Source organism: Fundulus heteroclitus, chromosome 3, assembly GCF_011125445.2.
Source record: "Fundulus heteroclitus isolate FHET01 chromosome 3, MU-UCD_Fhet_4.1, whole genome shotgun sequence".
In the NCBI taxonomy this organism is placed as follows: Eukaryota; Metazoa; Chordata; class Actinopteri; order Cyprinodontiformes; family Fundulidae; genus Fundulus; species Fundulus heteroclitus.
Window position 1 is genome coordinate 14,125,028 of NC_046363.1, and position 15,865 is coordinate 14,140,892.

At 39.3% G+C, this 15,865-nt stretch overlaps 1 protein-coding gene across 3 annotated transcripts in view; it reads left to right on the forward strand.

The window, feature by feature from the left end:
* LOC105927712 (RNA-binding motif, single-stranded-interacting protein 3) overlaps nt 1–15,865 on the forward strand; it is a 173,597-nt gene that overhangs the window by 143,778 nt on the left and 13,954 nt on the right. For 2 of the 3 annotated variants that reach the window (XM_036130544.1, XM_036130537.1), the window contains exons 8-10: nt 1,521–1,564; nt 7,235–7,331; nt 10,326–10,376. In XM_036130544.1, the coding sequence (XP_035986437.1) occupies nt 1,521–1,564; nt 7,235–7,331; nt 10,326–10,376 (192 nt within the window). The remainder of the gene's footprint in view (nt 1–1,520; nt 1,565–7,234; nt 7,332–10,325; nt 10,377–15,865) is intronic. The other variant, XM_036130553.1, reaches the window with a different exon arrangement.

Consider the following 15,865-nt stretch of genomic DNA (forward strand, 5'->3'; position numbering starts at 1 on the left):
TGTTAATATCCTCAATTTGGATTTGAATAAAACAATAATTTTACCCAAAGAAATGCCATTTTGGTGCATTTTGGACAGTGTTTCTTTACTTTCTGGTAGGGCTTTTTATTGAAATGAACATCAGTGAATGTTACATTGAATGTCTACAGAACCATGCAAAAAAATAAAATAAACCTCACCCCCCCCCCCCCCACACACACACACACACCTTAAGTCTCTCACATTTTGTCACGTTACAGCTACAAACTACAACTTAATTTTATGCGAAGGAAAAAGACAAGTACCATTGGATAATTAGTGCCTGATTGTGAAAGAAAAAGAAAATGAAAGCAGTAATCAACAAAGCTGACAAGACACCTATGATTATTCAGGTGGACGTTCAGATACCCACAGCTCAAGTTCTCCTTCGTTCTGCATTCCACAGATCTGGCCTTCGTGAAAGAGTGCCATAACTAAAGTCGCTGATGAAACAAAGCAGTAACTACCATTCACAGCTTACTAAAAGCTGCATGGGGGACACAGTAAACGTGTTAAAGAAGATGCTCTGGTCACATGAGGCCAACATGGGAGTGGCTTTAGCAGGCACAGGGAAGCCGGTCATAGTTGATGGGAAGGTGGACGGCCCAAAACAAAGGACCATTTTGTAGTGTTAAAAGGTTGCAAAAGATTTGAGACCAGTGGAGCTGAACATACAGCCAGTATATGCATCAGAACTGGCCAGCCAAAGTCCAGACCAAACTCAAATTGAGAATATGCGAAACGTATTTAAAATTGATGCTTAGACACAGTCTAACAGAGATTGAGTTGTTTTTCAAAGAAGACTCTGCAATCAGGCTCTAGATGTGCAAAACTGACATACTCCAAAAGAGTGGCAGCCATAATTACAGTCAAGTGATGGTTCTACAGATGATTGACTCATGGGGCAAAAAACAAAATGCAAAATAAAATAAAAATGTGAGAAATAAATACTTTTGCAAGATGCTGTAGTTCCCCTAGCTCTCTGAATGTTGTTTTCCTCTCTATCACACGTTCATCATTAGTTATTCCTACTCACAGTAAAACGTGTTTCTTATTTAGAATGACTGTAGTTCCTAATAAACAATATTTGAACCTAATGCAAGCCCAGAAAGGACCGGACCTTGTGCTATATTGATGTTTTTACTATCCTGAGCAGTGTTTTTTTTTTTTTTTTCATTCTTGGCTTCCTGTTTGTTAGAAGGCTACAAAGAGCAGCTATCTGTTATGTAAAACAAGATTTGTGCAACCATCAGTTTCAGAACAAGCAGGGTTATTTTGGTACTTATTGGCTGCTGAGAATAATGGTGTTAGTGTTTACCTGTGTAGAAATATTATGTGTAAAACCATGAAAATACAACAATGTATAATTTAAATTAAGATGTATCTTTATCTAGATTTTTTTATATGACTTGTTTTGCTTTTCTTCTCCACCTAATCCAAGGAACAAAGACACTATCATGTGCTCTTATTTCAATGTGCTTCTTTCTCATTGTTTCTTTCAGAGTGGCATGGCGTTAACCTACGACCCCACAGCAATGCAGAATGGGTAGGTTGCCTCTTTTCTTCTTTAAATACATAACACATTTCTAAATGTATTGCTAGACTTTTGCAACCTTTACTTTTGAGGATAATTTTCTGCAAGATATTTTCTTGTTTGAAAATGACCATCAATTCAGGTGCTAATGCTAAAGTATCGAGACAGCTTCACAGAACAAATGTATAAAGTTAACCATTAGAACCGATGTGCAAAAGCACTTGACGGCATGGCTCCGTGTTGCACAAACTCATGCTGAAACAGAACACACAGGTTGGTACGACCCACGTTTGCTCTGCCAATCTGGTTCTGACTCTTGCAGATGGAGCATTTATTATTGATGCAACTATGCATACCAGCTGTCAGACATGTTGGTTCTGATTGCAGATGGGGATGTTGGGTGGTGTTGCAGTCCTGCTGTAATACTTTTGTCAGCTTGGCTATCCGCCTCACTCCGGGGCTGAATGCAGAGAGCAGTGTGTAGAGCTTCAGAGGGAAATTGGAGATTGGTCGTGTCTGCTAGGAATGCTTCTGGTGATGGGTTCCCAGGAGATGCTTGCTTCCAGCTCTGTGTTCCCTTTCTTCTCTTGTCAGCTCAGTCAGCCATCGTTTTTTTTTTTCCATTCATACTTTCCCAGCTATCACAGCTAGATCTGCATTTTGCTGTTCTTTGCATTTTTACCTCATCTTAAATATCAGTCATTTTTTTTTTGCTCTCTCAGCCTTATGCTCTAGTGTTGAAAGAATTATTTTCAACATTTTTGGCTTAGCAACATTGTTTTTGACTCATCCCTGTCTTCTGCTCGTTCCTGCTTTCTGTTTTTAAACAGCTGCTTTAGTTTTAGTCCGTGCATGCATAAAACCAGGATCATACACGAGCATCTGTGCACTTCAGGCTGTTTAAACCCTCGCCAACCTTTCTTCCGAGGTCGTCCAAGCTTCTTCCGGCAAAACACTGAAGGACTGTGAATTGCTAATGTTGCTAATTAGACAGGCAAAAAGTAGGGAGGGAAGGGGATGGAATAAAAATGGAGGGATGAACTGGGTCAGGAGGAGGGCAAAGGCAGAACTAAAGTCAGTCCAAGGAGAGAGGAAGGTTATGAATCAATTATAGGTTTGCCTGTCACTCTGAACTCAAGAGCAGCTAGTTGTTAGGATGCAAAGCCAATTTTTTCATGTTTCTGGAAACTGTGTCCTTCCAGCCAGCCTGCTGTTCAGAAAATCCACCCCCTTTTTATAGTTACAAAGACCTTTAAAAATCAGTTCTCATTTTGCTTGGAGCAATGCATCCTTTGTCTGGTGGAGGACCATGTTGTTAAACTTAAAGGAGCTGCTTGCCACTTCACACATTGATCTGAACCATTCTAGTCCAGCCTGAAGGTCACGGCTTAACAACGACAACAGAACCACATTATCTGGCAAAAGTAAATATGAGACCCTGAGTTTTCCAAACCAGACACCTTCCTCTCTACAACTATGCCTTGAGATTCTGTCCATCAATACCACTAGCAGCATTGGGGACAAGGACCAGTCCACAGGCTCAACTTTGCGTCAAGAATGTGGATTCTTTGATTCTACAAGGACTGGAGATCCCTTAAAGGCAACCAAACATTCCTATACTCCAAGTAGAACCCCCTACAAAATACCTTGAAGGGAGAGACAGGATCATAAGCCACCTTGCTTTTGTTGTCCAATCCACAAAATACATGTGGACAGGACAATCAAACTCTAATTACCCTCTCATCACTTGAGTGTGATGAAGACATCATCCACTCTTCCACAGTCAGGACAAAAGCCACACTGCTCCTCCTTAATCAAGAATCATTTGAAGCCTCCTCCTTAACACCTTAGAGTAACCGTTCCCAGAAGCAAGGCGGAGAAATGGGATTCCTCAATAACTGGAACACTGTCTGGCCCCCTTTCTCAAAAATGAGGACCACTCTAGTCAGCCACTCTACAGATGTTCTCCTCAATGGGACATTGATGAGGCTGACACCAGAGCAATGTATAGAGCCTTCAGGATCTTGGGATGAATCCCATTCACCCCGGTAACCTGTTGGTGGGGAGCCTTTAACTTACCTCAGCAGGATACCTATGTTGATGGACTGGCATTCTCACAAGTCTTTGGTTCATTATAGGAGTTAAATACTGATCATATTTCTTTCCCATACATGCCATTACAATTAATCAACATATAAAATTAGCAGATCATCCCCATTTCCCCTTCTTGGTGACCAAAGGGAATTTGAGAACTTCCTTGAAACCAACTACAGGTTTCTCTGTGTTTTATCTAGCGATGGAAGACTTGAGTGAGCAATAGACAGAGGGACTGGGGCCTCGTCTGCATGTTAATGTTGCACCAGTCTGTCTTAGGGCTGAGCCAAAAGGCAAAACTTTGATCTACTGGTCCAACTTTGTTCTAACCCTCACTTGTTTTCATGAGATATTGATCATAAAGAAAAGAACAAGATTCCAGATACAAGCAGCTGAAATAAGCCTCCTCTTCTGCGTGGTCAGACTCGGCATTAGGAAGAGCTTGTGGATCTACTTCATCTGGGTGGAGGTCTGAGTAGATGTCAGGTGTCCGTTGAGGCGGTTGAGGCATTTTGACCAGAAGGCCAGAAAGTTTTGAGAATGAGCTGGAGAGTATCACTGGGGAGGGGAATGCCTGGATTTCCCTGCTGGATCTGTGACCCTTGTAATTTCTGCAAACCAGAAGACGATAAATTAATGTCAAGTCATCTGACCCTTGAATATTTCTCCAGGCCTTTGCAAACTTAACTATTTTTTTATTTTCTGAAAAGTCACTGAGGTCATTAATAAATCACTAAATTCATCACTACTCACACATTTTCCACGGCAAACTTCTGGCTGTGCACTTAAATCACACCAGAGATTACATCCAATGCTCTATTAGTGTTCTGCTCACCATTACATGTTAAGTGCATTATTTAAGTGCCTGCGCAGGAGCCCCCATTGACAGTTTGCTGCTCAAAGCTAATAGCCTCTATCAATAACCTTGGATCTGTCCTCTGCCTACTACGTCCTACTCTCAATACCCATCAGTCTAATGAAAAATACAATAAATACAATCAGAGAGCTATATTGAACGACCCTGCTGCAGTCCCTCATTTGTATTCATCAATGACAGTAATACAGTATCTGTAATGCAAGTCATATATTAATTGTAGTTTTAAAGATAAATCTATGTCAGTGCTTTATCAGTAAAGGTGTTCGTTTTCTCATCATCAGTACTTCTGCAAACATGTTTCAGTTTCAACTCCACTTTGATTCAATCTACGTTTATGCAGACATTTGCAGTTTGGACTAAAAGACATTAAGCCTGGAAGCGTTTGGGCACCCAAATAATTACTGCGAATATTTATTGTAGTTTGCGTTCTTAATTGTATGAACAACCCATTCGAATGCCTCACGTACAACCTTGGAAAGTTACTGTAAATCAAATGGGGTTTTTCCATCTTAATGGGAATCATTTGCAGATTGTGGCTTTCTGAAGTCATGAACACAAGGAAGAACTGTTTTAATTTCCCAGACTTCCAATGTAGCTGTCTTATATTACTGTTCATCAGTATTTTAGACTTCTGCAAGTGAGATGCACCTCAGCCAAGTTGAAATCAGCTGACTGTTTCCTATCTTGTTTTTTGTTTTTTATCAGAAAATCAATAAACATCATTGACAGTGCTGCTGGAAGTGCATGTTGGTGCCATGACACTATTTTTCTGTGTTTTACACCTGATGTTTTATGCTTTGAATCTTGACACAACAATAAGAGCATTGAGTTATTTCCTGTTCCACAGGCAGGAGTCGATTAGCTTTTTCAGAATCCTTTTCCAGAATTGCTTTTCTTTATTATATTTTGTAAATTAAAACTAATCAACGTGAGCCTCGAAGTAAACTGTTTGATTGTGCCTTTGTGACATCTATGATATAGACTTCTGTAATGTTGCACTTCATCCCAAAGTTGGAACTTTGGAACCCAGCTCTGGGACCCTGTACAGCACAGTATCTGCTGTTTATTGATGTTTTCTTTATATTACTTATACATAGAAAAACTGATACAATCCTGTCCATAATGTTTCAGAGAATGACCCCCATCATTCACTGGTATCACTCCTTCCTCATTGGTTGGGTGGATTCAGTTCAGCACTACCTTCATACTGAACGCCATCAAAACAGATTAAATTATCTTTCGTACAGCATCATACACACCATCTCTTCTCATGAAGAAGTGTTTCGGAGTATATGTGGAGAGTACTCTTCAAAGGTCCGACGGAGGATTTTCTTCCTGAGGAATCTTCCTCGGTATCACAATCAAGAACATCCTGCAGTACAGAAGCCAAGTCAGGTTCTAGAGCCTCTCTAGAACATTATTACTGCTTAAGATCTGCTTGAAGGTAGTGGGTCAACTTCTGCTGACTTGGTTCCTCAACAACAGCTCTTAAGACACACTGAGGCCTGCCAAAATGACTACAACAGATCCCTCTCATCAGCCGTCTGAGGAGTACAGGCTGTACAGATGTAGAAAGAACAGGTATACCCATCCAACGCCATCTCATTACTAAACTAAAACTAACACCCATGAAGAAAAAAAGCTAGAGCAAAGATTTGTGATGTTTTTTTTTTTTTTTTATATATGTTTCTATCTATAATAGTGTATCTAACCCTCATCTTATGTATTTCTGTTATTAAAGCCAGAATAGTGTTTCACAATAATTGTATATATAAAATGATATCTAAATATCAAACATCCCAAATCGTGAAGGGAACCAAAGAAATTATGACATAGTGGGTTAAAAACTTTTGTTTTTCAGTTTTGTTCACATTTTAATCAAGCACACCCTTTATATGAAATCACACGTGACAATGTCAGAGACAGGTAGAGGAGAGTTTCTCCTTTTGTCTCTGAATCTCTCTTGCCTTCCCACCCTTGCACCATTATTCAGCCAACAGACACTTTAGGATCGATCGGGCACCGCAACATGGCCTGGTGGATGAAACATGTCCTCTCTAGGAACACAATGATAAATAAAGCACGGCATTGTACTGCTGCAGGGATATGGGGGTGAAGTAAAAAAAAAAAAAAAAAAAAAAAAAAAGCACAAAAAGAGATGGAACAGATTCAGAAGGGCAGATAAAGGTATAGGTCGAAGAGTAAACAGAGTATGAAAAGCTTATGTTACATATACAGCTTATCCTCCGTTTGTGTAGGTGGAAGCATAGAGGGCAATGTTGAAATATTTCACCTGCTCGCAGGTTACGGGGGTAATTCATTGTCATGCATGCCAAAAGAACAGACTCCTTTGTAGAATGATGTGCACTCAAATGCAGTGTCAAGTTTCATTCTAAGATCACTTTGATGGTTCGACTCAGTGTGAGGATGCAATATTTATTGTTTCCATGACTTCTTTGATGATGTCTGATTCGTTTTGTCAGCGCTGAGTTAACATGCACCGGGCGGTTCAAAACAAAGGGGAGCTCATCTTCACCTTTGCACGGGACTGCACAAAGTTTGTAGATGCAGAACTAGTTGTGCAAATAAGCCTTTTTGACTGATTATTCCTTTTGGTACATTGAGAAATGTATTTAGATTTACTCTACCTTTCTGAGGTTGTTTGATGACACAGGTGATGAAAATGACTGTTTGTCTTGCATGCTTCACAGGTTCTACTCTTCACCCTATAGCATCTCCACCAATCGGATGATTGCACAGACATCAATCACACCCTTCATCGCTGCTTCTCCTGTCTCCACATATCAGGTGGGTTGACCCTCCCAGGTGTCAGCTTTGGTACAGTTGTCTGTTCAGGCAATGTTCACCAATTTAAATATTCCACAGTTTCACCCATCAGTCTATATTAAAAAGGATCAAAAAGAGAAAACAATCACAGAAATTGAACACGTTTTGTCGTTATTGCATTGCCTTTGGCAACGCACACTGTAATGCACACTCACATCCAAATTATTGTCCACGGCCTCTAGCGCATATGTGATTGTACTCAGATGTTAAGACCTCACAGTGGATTGCAGCAAGTGGATGGAGAGCCGGGCAAAAGTATCCATACATCGTTAACTTGTTACATTTTTCTCTAATTAAACCACAGTATTTCATTTGAATATAACATGTTAGATGTAAAATGGCGCATAGTGGTCATCTAGAAAGAAAATTATACATAATTTTCAAATTTCCCTCTTAGTGTGATACCCCAAAATAAAATTCATTGCAGCAATGAGCTTTCAGAAGTCTCCATTAGTGAACAGCATGCAAATAAATTTCAGTATAAAGGCAGCTGTTCTATGAGGCCTAATTGGTTTCCAAGAGAACATTAGTGAACAAATAGCATAATTAAGATGAAGGAACACAGCAGTCGGGGTCAGTTATGGACAAGTTTTAAACAGTATAAAACCAGGCTTTGAATATCTCATTTAGAGCCGCTCAGACCGTCATCCAAAAAGGTAAATGAGTAGGGTAAAAGAGCTGACATACCAAGACATGACTACCCACCTAAACTCAGAGGCGAGGCAAGAAAAGCATTAACCAGAGGGCACAGGCCAGAAGATCTATAGTGACTCTGGAGGAGCTGCAGAGATCCACAACTGAGGTGGGAGGATGTCTCCTGACAAGATATAACGTTAGTTGTACACTCTGCAAATCAAATGCAAATGGAAAATGGCTTGTACTTGTATGTCACTTTAAGTAGTCTGACGATCCCAAAGCGCTTTACACTACAATCAGTCATTCTCCCATTCACACACTGATGGTGGTGAGCTATGTTGGTAGCCACAGCTGCCCTGGGGCAGGCTGACAGAGGTGAGGCTGTCGTACATCGGCACCATTGGACCATCTGACCACAAGCAGCAGGCAATTTCGGGTGAGTAGCAAGAGCTACAGGAGTAGCAAAAAAAGAAAGGCACATGAACTCTCGAGTGTAATTTGCCAAAAGCTATTTAGAAGAAACAGTAAATGGATAAAAACAGTTTTTCTGCTTAGATGAGAACAACATTTAATATGTTAGCTCATATGTAAATGGCTATGAGTGGAAAAAGACTACCAGTGCATAACAACTTGAATGCACTGTGGATATTTGTTTCCCTGTCTTTAGTTGGGCAAAGCTGTTTGAAAAATGCTAAAAACTTATCACAGATTTACAGCTGGGATTGTAATGAAAGAAGATTCTAAAAGGAAGTGAAAGAGGGTTGCTATATACAACTCCACGTCATGCAGATTTATAGTGGTAAAACATTTTGGACATATTTTCTTACCCTTCACAATTATGGACTGCCTTGTGTTCGATCAGGTCAAATCCCAATAAAGTAACTTGAAGTGAGAAAATATGAGAAAGTTCAAGGGGTGTGAATACTTTTGCAAGGCACTGTGTTTTTAAACAGAAATGGGAAACCAATATATTCTTTTCTGCTAACGATTAGGTTATGGTATGATTTAGAAGTTTTACGTGTGGTTTATAGGTTTGTGTAATTTTCTACAAAAACGTATGCATTAATTTGAATTAACATCTTGAAAGACAAGGAAAAAATCCAATATTCTAATCCAATAACCTTTTTATACAAAAATCAAAAGCAAACTTTGTCTGCTCTTTTCTAAAATCCAAACGAGAACATGTTTAATGCTCCTGCATGATTTGGCCAAGCTACAGCTAGAGCCATGTGTGTTCTATTATTATTTAACATACGCATATATCTGAAAACATTCACCCATATATCTGAGGTCCAGTCACTCAGCTTACATGCAATAAGGTCTTTTAAGGCACCTGATGACTTTTTCATTTTTGGCCCTGTCCCTATTCGTAGCTCTGATCCTAAAGTTCTGTTCGACCCCTCCAGCCTGCTCCCCTTTACACCCCCACATCAGACCAAATCATATTACAGCTGCCTGCCAATCTAAGCTATGGTTCTTTAAAACCCTGTGAAGGCTCTTGATCAGCAGTTTGTCAAACCCAGGTTTTGACACAGACACCCTCCTCCCACACATATTTAGAAAAACAAATGAAAAGGATAAATGCAAAGGCACGCATTCATCAGAGCCCAATTCAAGATCACATCCTGCCTCCTGAAACAAACACGGGAGGAAACCGGCCTACGTTGCACAGCTTTACCTCCACACATACACACACTTACACATACTGTAGATAAGCCAACATGCACATTTGCATTGTATTACAATATATATGGACTGTATAATACCGTACATGTGGTAAAGTAGCCTTCGGGGACCATGGAAAGCAGAACAAGATGAAAGTAGCGATATGTGACCAAGAGAGCTTTGATGATGTAACCCTCACTGTGAAGCAGTAACTGTTGGATAGTTTTGCTCTCTGTGGTCTTTGTAACTTGTCATAATTACATCTTAACTTAAAGTACAGCAAACCCTCAGTGTCTGCCGTTGTGTTCTGCCACAGGGACTAATGATCAAATCTTCTTTTATTCTTTTGTTTTCTCATTTTAACTCCATTCCTTTCATTTTGGATGCTGACTTGTACTTTATGTTTTCTTGTCATGGATTCATAACCCTGTACAACAAAATCTTCACATTTTACCCGTCTCTTGGTTGTCCTTCTGCATCATCTCATTGCTCCTCTCCATCCCCTTCCTAATTAATCACTTTAATTTTTTTCATGTCCTTCCTTTTGTGCCGCTCCCCATCCTTTCTCTTTCTCTGTCCTTTATCTGATATAATTGTTGTCTCCTCCGGCTTTTTCTTCCCTCGGCTTCCTCTCCCCTCCTTGTTTCTCCGTAGGTCCAGAGTACATCATGGATGCCACATCAACAGTATGTTATGCAACCTACAGTAAGTCTTCAAAGCATACTTTCTCGTTTGGCTTTTCATCATGTGTTTTCATTTCCCAGTGGAGTCATTTTTCTGCATTCATTAGTCCCTTTTACTGATTCTTTTTATCTCTGTCCTCTGTGAGTAGCATGTCTCAATATTGGGCTTTGATATTAAGGTCAGGATTTAAAACAAGACCATGTTGCTTTTTACGTTATTTCTAATAACACTTCTATTTAGGTCACTTTAAAAATGATATTTACCTTTATTGGACTAATTTAAATATTTCAGTGTCTTAAACTCATGTAGGTGTGTCTCAATCTTTTAGAATATAAGTTAATTCCAATAATTGATTTCAAAATGTTAAACTTATACTACATTGACAGGTTGCAATATTTCAAGTGCTTTTATTTGCCAGTCTTCATGATTATCGCTTACAGCTAATGGAAACTACAATATTTCAAACCTATAAGACCAATTAAACAATGATTAATGTGATTTAATTTCATATGGCCTTCACCATCATCGGAAAGACTGCTGACTTGACTGTTGTCCATCAAACATGTCACAAAAGATTATGGCTAAAGAAGCCGACAGGTTACAGAATGTCGTATTTAACCATAATGATGAAAACTTGAGGGAAAGGATGCAAATGTAATAGAAAAAAGTGTGCAACATTTATGATAACCTAGGATAATCCTGGCAAGATGCAAAACCCATTTATGAGTTTGTATGGGATTTGCAAGATGTCGACTGGAGTCTGCGCTTCAAGGGCCATCACAACCAAATGTATTGCAGAGATGAGCAACCAATGGCATTCCCTGTGTTAAGCCCCTCTATAACTAGAGAGAATATCAGACATATATTACCTGTGCTAAGGAGAAAAATGTCTTGATGGTCTGGTGACAGTATATAAAAGCCCCATTGTCTAGTTAAAGAGAGGAGAGGCACATAATTTAAGTTGCTTGAGACCCGGTCCGACGTTCTGTACTCCATGGTGTCTGGGGTGGGGTATAAGATATATGTCTAATTATGTTTAGGATAGAATACATCCTATAATTGTACATTTGAGTGATGTTCTAATTTACTTAAATACATGTCCTTCTTAGCCTCCCTTAAAGCACCTTGGAAAGCTCAGCAGAGCCATAACAAAAATCAATTATAAAATATTGCTCCCTGCTGGATTTAAATGGAACTGCATATAGAGAATTGCACAAATGCTGGACATCCTCTATCTGTATAAATTTTTGAAAAATAGGACACAACTTTGTCTGAAAAGTACAAAGCCAGTTGTTGCAAAACACACCCACTCATACTATAGATTGGCACAAACACTCATATATTGAGTACTCTGAGAGTAGGTGTACAGTCAATAAACTCTGTGGACTACTGGTTTTTGTTGTCTGTTGTTATACTAATCATTTACACAGTCTTGATAGTAACTCCAAGCTTTTTTCTTTTGGTTATCCAGGGACTGTAATCCACTATTTAGAAGAGATTGAGCCCACCAAGCCCTCTCTCTAAGCACAACACAAAGTCTAAGCCATAGCACGTCTTGTGTTATTTTTTTTAACTCAGCACAGAAAATAAAACGTCTGTGCCCTCACTGACTCATGCGGCAGAGTCTAGTATTTAATTAGAGGAAGGAACAATGTTGTCTTGTCTGGACTCATCTTTACTGTTTAGTACACCAGGGCCAGTGGATTGCAACATCATTGGCACAACAGGTTCACATTATGGTAACCTTGGATGCTGAAAGGTAAAGGCAAAAGATAAAGGACACAGAAGGAGAAAGAGAGAAAACTGACTTGGAAACCAGGAAGTAAGGGTCAGAAGTCTGGGAACATTCAAAGACTTATTTGTGGGATTTAAACTTTCAGTTAGGTGTAGGTAGCGGTTGTTTGTTTTCATTCTTTCCTGGCATCTTTGACAAATATAACAGGCCTGTTGGATTGCAATGGGAGGAAACATTTCTTCTTCATAGGTTTGACAAAGGGAAACTCTTTCTGTTGCCCACGTGGATTTAAGGAATTATGTTAACAACACATATAATGTGGTTTACACTGCCTGCCGCCCTGAAATTCCTGCAAAGCCAAACAAACATGACCAAAGCAAGTCCTACAACATCCCCTAATGCTTCTGCTGTTTCCACCCCACCTATCCCCTACCCTGACCACACAAAATGTACAGCACACAAAAACATTGAAGAGAAAGAGAGCAGAGACATTTTATTAAAATGCTGTCAGTGGCAGGAGAGGGGGGTCCAAATCAAATTCTGCTTAAGATCCCATACAACCTTGGGGCAGCCCTGTTGGTTCTAGAATGTTTCCTCTAGTTTTGGAGACACACTTAATTATTATGGATGTTTTGAGAAAACCTAGGCTCTTGTCTCTTATAATATTGACAAATAGAGGAACAGTTTCGCGCATCACAAACTGTGTGTATCTGGAATCAGTATAGAACAAGTTTGATCAGTTCCCATATTGCTTTTTGACATTTTCAGTTGGGATTACCAATGCTAAGTGTTTGTGTCTCTCACAAAAAAAAATAAAAATAAAGATTGCATTATTCTCAGTCTGTGTTTTAAAGAATATTCAGCGTAGAACTCTCCAAAGTCTAAAACCAAATAGTTTAGATTTTCAACTAGAGCTAATCAAATACAGAAAAGGCTCATTAAAAACCAGCAGCCCCTCAATGTAACATATGTACAAAGCAGGGTAGCAGAACCTAACTTTAGCAATATTTGTGGCTAATAGTTAGCTCAGGGGTCCTTGAACCTGCCACAGGAGCAGCGAAGGGATGGGGATTGGCGCTTTTTCCACTTTACCTGCCATAAAATTTAATCAAAAAGACCAGTGTTAGCAGTTTTCTATTTTTAATACAAGTTCTGAACAGAATTTCAACAACAGAATGACAATCATATTTCTGTTCAGTCTCTTTTATCATAAAGTCACAAACAAAGATTTGTAGTTACCATATTGAGCAACCTGTTTTTGAAGGGTCATGTAGGTGTTGCAGCTCTAGACAAATATTTTGCAGAACCTTGAGCAAAATTGGTTTTCTTGTCTATAAAGGTTCCTGAGCCCTAAGTTAGTTGGTCACAGTATTCTCACTGTATTTGCAATTAATTCATGACATCTCTGTCACTGTTACTTTTTCTACAGAGTACGCAAAGGCACTGCCAACTATTTACTGGAGCTTATTCAATGCTTATTTAAAGGTGGAGTCTTTTGGCAGTGGTTCGTAAATATAGACTTCTTTATGATATGGCCCATAAACATCACCACGATCATCAAATTGTTATCAATTCCTGGACAGAAATCATGTCATTCTTGGAAGAAAGTAAGACGCTTAAGGAAACAACTGTGTTTTGTACTTCTACATGTAGTGGGGTGTCATACATGGCGTAGGAGTGCAATGCTGCCCTCTAGATTCTAGGAGAATAGTGTTACATTAGAGGAAGAGCTGCACGGAGCATCAATGCTGCAGACGTTGTGTCCGCATGTCTCATTTCTGTATGGAATGTACATGCGTCAACCATAAAACAACCTTTATTACCGTATTTTGACTGCAGCCTGCAATTGGTATATATATATGAACACTACATGGCTCCACACAAGGAAGTAGCATGCGTCAGCCATATTGGATTTGTACTAACGTTGAGCGGTAAAGCTTCAATAGTTTACTTGTATGATTTGTCAATGGGCTCTTTAAGTAATGTAAATATGTTTTTTTCTAGCCGGGCTATTTTTGGGAAATGTTACAGCTTTTCAGCGTTTTCACGTGGATAATTGCTCTTGCAGTGGTTTGCTGCAGTCCCAAAGCTAAATAGTGAATAGATCTGTCCTGAATATCGCTTCAACAGAAATATTATGGCAACACCAAAACAAGCGTTGGTATCTGCAGGAGTGACTCGCGATATTATGATGGTGACTATATGAAGGGATTTGTTTAATTGATTTTCCAAAACCCTGAAGGATTGTCAAGAAATGTCAGGGTTAGATATGAGCTTGCAACCAAGAACACTTTACAGTGGAAAATCTGACCAAAGACACCTATGTGCTCTCCACATTTCGTTGGTGGTAAGGAGCCGACACTTAAATGTTCAGACCTAATACCAGCAACTGCAGCCTCTGTGCAGGTAGGCTGCATTTATTTGGCTTTTTCTCAGCAGAATGAAAACATCATACAATCCATGAGGGGTGTTTATGTGTGTATGTGAGCTTCAGTGTTGCCTAGTCCACTTATTATATGCAACTTTGGGCTTGTTTTCCTCTAATGTCGCTTGCAACTTTCGAAATTTGGTGGTTGTGCTTTTTTGGGCTGTCCAGGGGATCATCCCAATACCATTAATAATAGCTCCTAGCTCCTGTTTCTAGCTCCTGTTCCTTGACCTTACATAGGGTCAACAGTCAGAACACTTATCATTGGAAACGTTGCAAGGTTCCTAGGCAAAACTAGCCACAGGAGGGAGCATACAGGCTACTTTTCCTACCTCCTTTCTTACTGACTGCACTATTCAAACAGCACTTATCATGGCGACCGCTGATGCACTTCTGTTTTGGCTAAAGAGCCCGTACTCTATAAGGGTATTCTGATTGAGCCCAGGAGACCCAAACTGTCTTCGGGCAAATGGGACGTCATTTGATAAATGTCGCATTATGGTTTATCAACACCCCTCCTGTTTAGTCTTTCTGAAGAAAATTTACCAACTCTAGCTTTAATGTATTTGGTTGAAACCCAGGGAAACTTGAGATCAAAATGATTCATACCCTTTGAAAATGTACTCATACATTTAATTTTACCAACAAGTTTCTTCTGACTTGGAAGCAATGTTTCTGCTGTGGAATGTCCCAGCCAGGGGCCTGTCTTGAATCTAATAAGGAATCTGTAGATGGAACTAAAGAATGGGGCGGTTGTGCAATATCAAAGTGTTGGAGGTCATCACAAAGATGAATGGCCAAAAGCATCAGCGGAAACATGCAATTTCATTCATGACTGAGAAGACTATAAATAATTACTGACATGCTGTTTTCTGTTAAAATATAAATGCAAATGGATATTTGTTTTCCCAAGATAACTTCTTTCTATTGCTTTACTGTCTTTTGAGAGATTGAAGTCTCATTTCTAATGAGAAACAAACTTCTTGATTAACTTTAAACATAAATCTGACATGGTTGTGAAAATTGTCAGCCTAGTTTGGTTTCCTTTCTCACTTCAGCATTGGAGTTCTGGACATATATGCACCTAGATGTCAAAACCACGGCATCATCTTTAAACCCTGGGCCCATTTTATTAACTTATACCTATGTTGAAAGAAAAGGTGACACATGGAGAGGGCTACATAACATTTTTTGTTTTGTGTGTGGCACAAGATTATGTTATAACCTCAGTTGGTTTCTGTTATTGGTTCTTTAATTGTTTGCTTGCCAGTATAAAGAAAGTTATATAAAATAAATTAGAATGTTATTTAAAAGTTCATTTATTTCAGTAACTCAAGATACTAAGCA